We start from the raw sequence: 10,532 nt of genomic DNA, 5'->3' as shown, positions 1-10,532 counted from the left end.
AAGTGCTAACGTCCAAGACTTCGTTTGCTTCGGTTTCGATTTATGGAAATCATATTCGGTATAATTTTAATTTTATTCAATCGCCAATGTGAATTGCAATGATGTGATAAAAATTAATGTATGGTGAAATTAGATCTCATTTCAAATTTCAATAGACTGCAACAGGATAATCTTATCAATAGTTTGCTTAGAAAAATAGCAATGACATGAATTCGCGATGCTTCTCACTGAATATCACTATAATCGACACTACTTCTTACTGAATATCACTATAATTTACAGGAAATAAAATGTCAAGAAAATCGAAACTGGATAGTGACAAGGTATCTGACATCTTTCAACCAGGTATTCTTTCTATAGTGTTATAGCTATAAGTAACAAATGGAAAATGAGTTTAGACCTATTTTAATATCTCATATTATTAATATTTCTAGCACATTTGTACTCTATTGCTCATTTTATTTCCTGTAAAACTAATTTTATTGAAGAAAAATTTGCACATTTAACATTAAATAAATATATATATTACAAAAAAGACATAGTAAAAAATATATATATTATGCCAGGTCTTAATTCCAAAGAAAAGTCTATTATTCACGCGATTGACAATTGCAGTTGCTGTCGCATACATTTCCTCTTTTTGCATGTTATCTTTCGATTATAAGTATGATAGCCTAGAAAACCTTCCGAAGATTTGAAACATCGGCTAGTCATTTGGAAGATTTATTCTTTTGTGAGCTAATTCAATTATAATAAACAGAGATAAGCATTCCGAAGAAAAGGGACAGTAGAGATTAGGATAGAGAGGAAGAAGATAAAGAAAGTTCTCAAGTTTGTATTATTTCTCCATGTATTCATAATAGTTATATTCAGGCTTCAACAAAACTTTTATATTTTTAGACGAAAAAGCTTCGAAATCAATGACTGAGACGAATATTACCTGCAAAAAGGAAATACCAAAATATGTCAGACGACAAGCTGAGGCAACGGAGACAAATGAGCCACAAAAAACAGACCCATTAGAAATAACTAATAGGAAGGAAAGGGTTGCTATGAGTGCCGTCTATCAGTCAGAAATCAGAGGGAATGCTTTTAAATCATTGGAAATTACTGAACAAAAGGTCAGTGCGAAGGATGTTACTGTGACTGATATCAGGAAACTGACGATAGATGAAAAAGTTATTCCGAAAGAATCTTTGGGACGTTCTGAACAAAAGGTAACGTTAGACAATAACGTTGTGGGTGACATCAGTGAAGCATCAGGCAAGGAAAAATGCATTCAAAAAGAGAAACTACTGATAACTGCTGATCAGGATGTAATTTCTTCAGACGGATGTGGATCTTTTAGCAACAAAAAATTGGACACAGCTGAAACTACTTCTTGCATAAATTCAAAAGCAAATGTAACAGGGGTACTCCTTGACCCATCAAATTGTGGAAGCGGTAGGTTTAACTTTGACGTTGAATTCCTGAGAAAATTTCCTAGAAAGTAAAGTAACTCGTGATGGAAAAGTGGTAATGAAATGTAGCTTCATATAGTTAAAATACCGCATATCAGTTCATATGAAAATATGATGTTCAGGTTGAATTTATGATCCTTGGCTTTATTAAAACTCCTTCCAGATTTACATCGTTAGTTAACATGACCATACTTACAGTGACCGATGACCCTTCATGCCTGAAAGACCCGAAAAATATCTCACTTGATTTTTTTGGCTGAAATTTTTATTGGGATAGACGGAAAGTTTTTAATTAATTTTGCCTTTTAATTTCCATCATTAGCCTAGACTTCTGAGCTGTGCAAATTCATTCCTTATTTGATGCATATTGTCATAAAGCGGAGGAAAAGAAGAGGTCAATCGATCCCATTGCATGAGGTCAACTAATATCACACTGACCTTCTGAATCTTAGTGGCCCATTTTGTGTTGTTCTTCTGCTGTTTTTCACTCTTTCTCTTCTTTCACTTTATTAATTATTACCTAAATTAATTCTTTTTTCGGCAAAATTGTTGAATTTACTTTGGTCATTTAGTATTATGATATCAGGAAGCTATAATCCATTTTAATGAGGATAATTTCAGCCAAGAAACCCGGAAGCAGTGAAGTTTTGGTAGAAGTATCAATCGTATTAATAAGTGGTGAACTAAAAGTTCGAATCAGACCGAAGCAAATTGCAGAACGAATTCTAAAAATGAATTCAGAAAGCGAAACTGATAGCAGTGTTAGTGAGATCGATTTCGTGGTTTTGAATAAAGAAGATCAAGAAAAGCGGAAGATTGAGAGCAGTGAAGGAAATAAAGAGAGATGGGAAGTAACGTTGAATCCAGAACAATCACAAGGAGGAAAAGTCCTTATGGAACCGAAGATTAAGGGAAGAAATGAGCAGCTATTGAGGGATGCGTATCAATCTTCAGATGATGTAATTACAGCTATCCAAACGATGAACAAACCGGGAAGAACAGTTTCTTCCAGTATTAGCAATTTGGAAGTAATTAGTGTTATTACGGAAATTATAGATTTCACATATAGGTAAGTCTTCTCACCAAAGTTTTCTTCCTCCGCAAGTTATCACTCTGTTTTTTTAGAAGTTTGAATTTTAAATGCTTATTTTTCTTAGATGCTTGAACTTTATACTAAATTACCACCTAACTTTCTCCATTAAATATTTATCCTAAAATATCTTGTTAGAACTTATTTCTTTAAAGATAAACTGTTGAATGTTTATATTTTTATTTTTTCAGGAAGGAACACAGGACCATGTTCAAAAGCATTAAGGATTTGAGGCACTATATTGGAATTAAATTTCTTAGCAATCGTTATTATTTCTCGCTTAAGAATGTTTTTGATATCGGATTGAATATTAACAATTCGGCAGAAGCGGAGTTTGAACTTGTAAAAGCAAGCGCTATATCTTTACATACTATGAAACCGTTATCTTTTTATCAGTTCGTCAATTCGTGCTTGAAATTAAGGAAACTATCATTTTGAACAACGTCATTTATGAGAAACTAATTTTCATTTTTAATTTTAATTATGCGATGTTGTCCCCTTTAAAATTCAAAAGAGCGACTTCTCTTTACTTATGACCCGGCAGTTATATGCAAATAACCTTCTTTACATAATTTCAATTCTTATAATTTTAAGGCATTATATGAGAATGTTGTTCGTGCCGTTCTTTTATACGCTCGCATTAATGGCTTCCTTCTACTTCGATGCATAATTGACAATCCAACCTTTAATACGACCATATATGAGGTGTGTCTTTACTTATTTCTTCACTTCAGAACTTTTTGCATATTTTTTCGCCTTCATTTTTTAAATGAACTGTCTTCAATTTCAGAAGGATGATGTCATACGCGAAGTGCGTTTTTTAAAATCAGTTTATAATGAAGCAAGAAATTCCACATATTTACAACGACAAAGAGGTCGGAGAGAATTTATCTCCTGTAGTTTTCTTTTCGATATAGTTAAATTCATCAAGAGAAACGAAGTTTATAATCTTCTTGAGGTCAGTTATTAAACAACCTTTCCATACAGGAATTTTTTCCACTCTTCTTCTGATCACTTTGATCATTTAGCTGCTATTATCTGCATAATTAGGAAAGTTCTAGTGCGTCCTTATTTGTACGTCTTAATTCTTCAAGGATTTATAAATACTAGTAATTGTCTTTAATTATTTTTCTTATTTTTTCCTTAATCTATGAAATGATGCAAGAAAACTATTCCTTGCTCAATCTGTTTCAGAAGGGAGTTGTTAAAACAATCGAGTCATATAATTTTTTCGATCTGAATTTATTCCTGGTTACGCCGAACGATGTTGAGAAGCTATACGAAACGGTATGTTCATTAATTACTACTACGGTCAATGAGTAAGAAAGCTAGTTATAATTAATAAGATAAAAATCTTTTCAGATCTAAGTGTCACCGAATTAATTTTAGAAAATATGCCCTTGTTTTGTTTATTTTATTTTATTTTTTTTAAATATCTCAATATTTAGAATGAAATTGCTGGAAATTTCATTCTTTTTCTTGCAGGATTTAGCAATTATTACTCATTTTGATTTGCTGATCGATCACCGCTTCTTCACATCATCTTTGCGAACAGCTCAACGGTTAGTTTTTTATATAACGGAATTATATGCAATGAATAATTGAAGATAACTGGCGGTATACTTTCAGGACGATGGAAACAAAACCACTGGTTGTGAAATATGCCAACATTCGAATACAATTATCGTTTTTCAAGGTACTTTTAAAACGAAAGCTATTTAATATCGAAAATATCCTCTCATGCAAATGTTAATTAACGCTCACTGCGATTGCAGTTACTCATCCAACATATCAAAGCTCTTAATATGGAAAATCTCGATAAGTTAACTGATCTGAAGCTATTTTCTGAAGAAGATCGAAAGGATCCTTGTTGCTACAACATACTTCAGGCTCAAGAAATGATTAGGAATGAACATAATATCTGGAAAGGAGCTGACAAGGTTGTCTACTCATATAGTTTATTTTGTCTACTCATATAGTTTATTATAATCAGTTGTGGGTACATAGTTTTAGATGCTTAATCATCCTTGAACTTCCAAAAATTCTGGATAATTGTTTCTACCTTTGTGTTACCTGTAATTAAAAGATGTAAGTTTTATTAATGGATTATCTTTTCCAATACGATAAAGTAATATTTTCTATTTAGAATAACCATTTATACCAAAAAAGTGTTTCAGTCATGTGGGAAATTCTTTTTAAGCAGCGATTAATTATTTTCAGCTTGCACAGAAGCTATGCTGTCAGTTGATCTTTTATTGTGAGAGTGATTGGTTCTGGAGTGAAGTCATAGGAATCATAAATGCAGAAAGAAGGCTGCCAACTTTATTATTAAAGGTAGAAGTTATTTCAGTGAATACTTTAAGAGAATTACTATCATAGTTAATCCTTACTTTCCGTTCAGTTTTATGTATTCTAAAGTGGTGGGAGAACATTCTATAAAGAAAATAATTTATTTGTGAAATTAAAACTGATGAAATCAGAAGTTATCGTTTCTAGAGTAGAGAAGATTGACGCTCGTATGGTCATAATTTAAAACTGACATATTTAAGCATTAGTCTGCCAGATGTTTCATCGACTTACTATCAGTTGTGAATGAGTGACACGAACGATTTAATATTATCCTTGTATTATGTCTTTCAATCGTTTTCAGGCTTTCCGTTTACTTCCAACAGTAACTGAGTATTTAGTAGGACGGAGACAACCGAAAAATAACACTTCGCTAAATTTGTACTGTTTTATAATGGAATTTCTAATGGTTGTCCCATACAGGGAATTTATACATCGTCGCTATGATTCTTTCATTGCCCGTAAGATTTCATTATGCTTTCAGTAATTTGCAATACTCTGTGATGATGCAAATAATGGTAATGTCATAAGATAAATGAAAAAAATCATTGATGTTGCCTTTATGGCTAAAAGTTTACTTTTTGAGATTCGATACTCAAGTAATTTTGATAGTTTATTTTTAAGTAACCGACATTTGAATTAAACAAAACTAATCACAAAATTGACATGATTAATGCGATATGTTTTGCAGATCTTTGCATGGATCAAGAGTCATGTAGCAGCATCTTGAATCCGGCCACTGTTATTAATCGAATACTAATCCCAAACTTAAAGAGGCCAATACGTAAAGTAAGTTTAAAATATTGTATAAATTAATATAACAATTGCTTTCGTTTTTCAATCACTGTTAAATATTTAAGATTTGTGCTGCGATTACAATCGGAAGGCTACTGGATTCGCGTCACGTGAACATATCTTGGTCATTCGATTACACTGAGTACAAACATTGTTACAATGATGACAATATAACAACTCAAACTGGGGAAAGTCAGTTTACATTACACTTTTTATTGACTTCAGAAGTGTAAAGAAGCGAACGGATTATAAAGAGACATTACATTATATCGTTTTCTCTGAAATCTCTTTTCGGTTTCCATTTGCAGAAGTGGAACTGATTCAATTAATTGGAGCATTTTATTTGCAGTATACCTTTCCACATCGTAATGCAGTCCGTGGCTCTCGTTACTTCTACATAGGTTTGACAATGACACTGTATTTTTTATTTTAAATTTACACATCTTAAATTCTGTGTTAATGATACATTTTCTTCTTTTTGTAGATTTAGTTCTTTCGAGGTTGGAAAGTCGTTTAACTCGTCTAATTACAAAAAATTGTTTTACTGAAAATGCGCTTAAATATTTGGATGAATTAGTTGTTAAAAAGGAATTTCCTTGGCAAGCGGATTACTATTTATCGAAAATATTGCTTCGTAAATTACTTGCCTCAAGAGAAGTTAGCGTAAGTATTACTTTATAGTCGTTCGTAAGATCTTTATAGTAAATCATTTAATTAATTACTAAGATGCTAATTATTTCATCCTAAAGTTTTATAATGAATATGATGTTTCGCAACATGTTCAAATGTCAAATAAGACTTGTATAAATAAATTTAGGATGAGTAGTAGTTTTCGAATTATAAGGTCATTTGCGGAGCATACCAGAAGAGTATTTTGCTTATTGTAGATACCAGAGAGACCGGTGGATGAAACAGATGAGCGGGCACGGATTGAATGGGTTGCAAAATTGTTACCTATTACTTACGCTGGTATCAAGCCGAAACCATTTTTTAGTTTAGCATTTCTGATTGATGGTGAGCGTGTTAATTATAAAATGAATAATTGATGTGGCAGTCATCTTTGAAACGCTTTCGAAAAATAACTTTTGCGCATTCAAAATTTCCATGCTTTTTTAGGTTATGTTAATAATTTGGATTTGGAAAGCGCTTTTGTTCTACATTTCAACGATATCCCAGAATTTTATTTCATTGAATTTCTGGTTCTTTTCAAAATTTTCATGCGTTCAAATAGAAATAATCGAATCACGAGCTTATGCAAACACAATCTCGGGAGATACGGTAATAAATGTGGGTTTTTACCAAACGATTTAACATCAGCTTTTAAAATCAAAAACTGTTAAACTTTACTGTTATGAAGTGCTGCGATTTGTAGTGAAAAAAAAAAAAAAAAAAGAAATTATTCTATAGATGATAGAAGCCTGCGAGAAATGATTAAATGGATATTTCGTCTCATAAATCGAGTCCAGAAATCAGGGCAAGTGAATGAGGAAGCAGTACTTGATGCGAAACATCGTGTTTTACAGTGGGCAGAAGCTTACGTAGCAAATTCTAAAGTGCTCGGGACCGATGACGCGAAAGCAATGTTATGTTTATTAAGATGGAAGGATGAACCCGGTCTAAAAGTCAGTCAAATTTCATTTTTAACAGTATCGAAATTCCCTCAAATAATTTTCTGTTTTAATGTCATTTTAATCACATTACCTTAGTCTTTCCTTTTGTTAATCTCAGCGATTACTCAGCGATACAATGTTTAAACTCTACTAAATTTTCCTCTTCATCTCTCTCTTTCACTGAGAGACTTTTTTTAGGTGCGTATGGACTATGATACCTGATACGCCATAAAAGAATAAAAAAGTCCTCGTCTAACAATCCACGTTTTGTTGAATTGTTTTTAAAAAAGTGAACTGTGCAAAATTTCATCTTTTGTAATCGATCCGAGAATATTGTTTTTATCTATGTAAATATCCTTTGTAGTTTTCGAAAGCTAATTTGCTCATAATTACTCATTTCATGTTATATTGGGAGATTCAGATCCTCGATAATTTCAGGATGATGAGCTAGAACGAGGAATGAATCGATTGTTTTTCGAAGTTCATCAAAAATGCGTGATACGGCCGAATGATCCAATTCTTGAAGTCACTTTCATGACTTAATTTTGTTGTAATCTAATATCAGAGGACGTACTTTTATTTAGTTCAGTAAAACAATCCTTTAAAAGGCCTAAATGTTTTCATTGCTTCTATAATTCTGCACGAAATCAACTTAAAAAATATTTCATCTTTTGAAATCATTGAATTTAAGGTGATGGAAAAATGGATTCCCTGTGGAAAAAGTATAGAAGAAATAGAAGAGTATTTGAATCATCTTCCTCCATCTCGCGCATCTGAAGTGAAAGTGTATAAGCCAACCCGATTATTGCAGTACAAACGGGTAACACTATTGTCCATTACTGTCCACTATTGGTCAATCTCTTTTGTAAAACTTTCAACATTAAATAAGAAATACATTCATCGGAGAATAATTTATAACCAATATATAAATATAGCATCTTTTTTCTTTGTTCATTAATATCTCAATTTAGGTCCGTCATGATGAACAAACGCCATGGGAGCGATGCCAAATGAATAAGTTTTTGAATGAAACTGCTGACTATCATTGCTGTGGAGGTGCCAGCAGGATGCGGAATAGGCCAACATCGGGACCAGGTATGTTTGGTTACGCACGGCCAATGTATGTGTGGAGTATCGGTGGTGTAAAACTGATGCCATTTTCGGCCCTGAAGAATAAATATGAAGATGTGGTATGTTCTGTTTCATTTTGTTGTTTTGTATGAAGTTTATCACTCAACTTTCTACTTCTTTAGAATTATGCTCGAAACAGAGTTGTTCTCTCAAGCGCAAACTGTTTTCTGTGGTAATATTTGATATTATAGCCCTCAGATGTATCAAAACTAAACAGAAAAAAAAGACTTCCATTCGATTTACGAGCAGAAGTTGGAAGCATATGGCAAGATACTCCATCTGCACTTCATAATTCTCATTCTCGACCACGAAAAAGAAATACTTCCAGCCAATCAGTGAATCTTCCGGTATCGCGTGATCGTAACAATGGTGGGAATTTCACGGATTCATTTAATTTAGAAATTTTAAATGTTCATTACATTACATTACATTTCCCTCTTAAAAAATTTAGAAATATTTCGAATGGAAATACCATATGATCCATTTGTTGTCATGCCAATTGATGCTTTCGATCTTGAACTGGATTTTGGTGCCAGTGCAGGTAAAGCATTCACTACTTCTTTTGTTTTGTAGATTTCTTGTAGGCGTGATAATGTACACCTTCTTATGCTGGAAATTTGAGATGAAATATGTCTGCTCACATTTTGCTTTCTCATCATATATTTGCTATGTGTACTTCTTTTGCCTTTTCAGCTAATTTTAAGGGTACTATCGATATGCGGCGCTCTTACTCGCTTCCATGCGATTTGTCAAATTTAAATTTGCGGACCAAGAAAATAGTACCCAGAAGTAAGTGGATCAAAAATTTTTTAGTAGTAATTGTAAACAATTTTGTGTTCTCTGAATTTTCATCGTTAAAAGATAAATCCGTCTTCTACTTATTAAGATACTTAATTTTAAAAATATTTAAACATCTTCCAGCTTATATTTAGGGTTAGCACGGAAAGAAAAGTCCAAGCAATGGCAACAAAGAACGAAAAAAAGAACTGCTAATTTAAAGGAAAACGTTCCGATTAGACGTTCTGATTCGGCAAGTTCATTTAACGGATATATTATTAATGTTGAAAACCATCCTGATTTATTTTTCTTCTTTCTTGCAGTGAATTGCTTTATGTTTTAATGCATTTCTTTATTGCAAAAATTTTAGCATATATGTTCATCTGCAGTTCATGCATAGGCTAATTAATATCATTACTACTTCCAGGTGGGAAAATACGTCAAGAAGGAACGTACAGTGTTCCATCCATTTCTCGAAAATATTGGATCATGTACCATTTGCGGATTAACGGATCACACTGAAGATTTCTGTCCAGACACGCCAAAGTAATCATTTGAATTTCTTTTATTCTATTCACGGTATCAGATTATATGTTAAAAAGTTATTAATGGCGAAATATGGTTGCTTATCGAGATTATTTCTCATCATTAAATTAATTGTTCTCGTTCCAATTCTATTCCGAACCTATACTTGATTTTATCCTATATTTCTGTTTATATTGTAGCACATTAAACTGCTTTTTTCTTTTTTTTTTTTAAAAAAAAAAACTTTCGAAATTTACTGAGAAACTGTTTAATTTTAGTTATTCAAATCTCGTGAAAAGACTGTTGCCAGTGACATATAAATGGACGATCAAAAAGGAAAAGGCATTCGAGAATTTTCATCGTCAAGATTCCTGGGGATCCTTTGGCGATGAATATCATTGAAATATTCCATCTATCTTGATTTTTGCTCATTCTTTTTTCTTGAAATGGTAAGATAGGAAGAGCTTGTGTTCCCATGTTTCATTTGAACTGTCCTTTTTTCTTCAGAAACTCAAAAAAAAAAGTTCAAAATCAAATTTATGTTAACTTGGCGTTATGTCTTTTGTACTTTGCTATATAATTATTTCACACCATAAGCTTAATTTATGGTTTGCATTAACTAAGGAAGAAAATTTTTGTTCCTTCATTTTACATGATTTTATTGTTCTTGTAGTTGTTACGTTTTGTTTTACTAATTAATTTCTTAAGCAGAATGAATTTTGTTCAAATAAATGTTAATCTTTTTCCCTTTTTTAAAATATATGCCCGCAAGTGAATAAATTTTACATCAAATTCTCG

The 10,532-nt window shown here is 32.2% G+C and overlaps 1 protein-coding gene across 1 annotated transcript; it reads left to right on the top strand.

The window, feature by feature from the left end:
* Positions 1-290: 290 nt before the first annotated feature.
* Bm10420 (Uncharacterized protein) lies at positions 291-10,136 on the top strand (the record flags this gene model as incomplete). Its single annotated transcript, XM_043078617.1, has 28 exons — positions 291-345; positions 901-1,443; positions 2,082-2,529; positions 2,742-2,898; positions 3,145-3,255; positions 3,341-3,508; positions 3,745-3,837; positions 4,036-4,112; positions 4,180-4,246; positions 4,326-4,490; positions 4,771-4,884; positions 5,201-5,357; positions 5,588-5,685; positions 5,757-5,883; positions 6,000-6,092; positions 6,176-6,354; positions 6,579-6,705; positions 6,808-6,978; positions 7,099-7,313; positions 7,740-7,826; positions 7,993-8,121; positions 8,273-8,491; positions 8,624-8,801; positions 8,884-8,973; positions 9,126-9,221; positions 9,365-9,462; positions 9,637-9,755; positions 10,013-10,136. 28 exons carry the CDS (start codon positions 291-293, stop codon positions 10,134-10,136), a joined length of 4,305 nt encoding a protein of 1,434 aa, XP_042934551.1.
* Between the last annotated feature and the right edge of the window lie 396 nt (positions 10,137-10,532).

The sequence above is a fragment of the Brugia malayi genome (assembly GCF_000002995.4).
Source record: "Brugia malayi strain FR3 genome assembly, contig: Bm_v4_Chr2_contig_001, whole genome shotgun sequence".
Classification (NCBI taxonomy): domain Eukaryota; kingdom Metazoa; phylum Nematoda; class Chromadorea; order Rhabditida; family Onchocercidae; genus Brugia; species Brugia malayi.
This window is presented reverse-complemented; position numbering and strand designations above follow the sequence as displayed.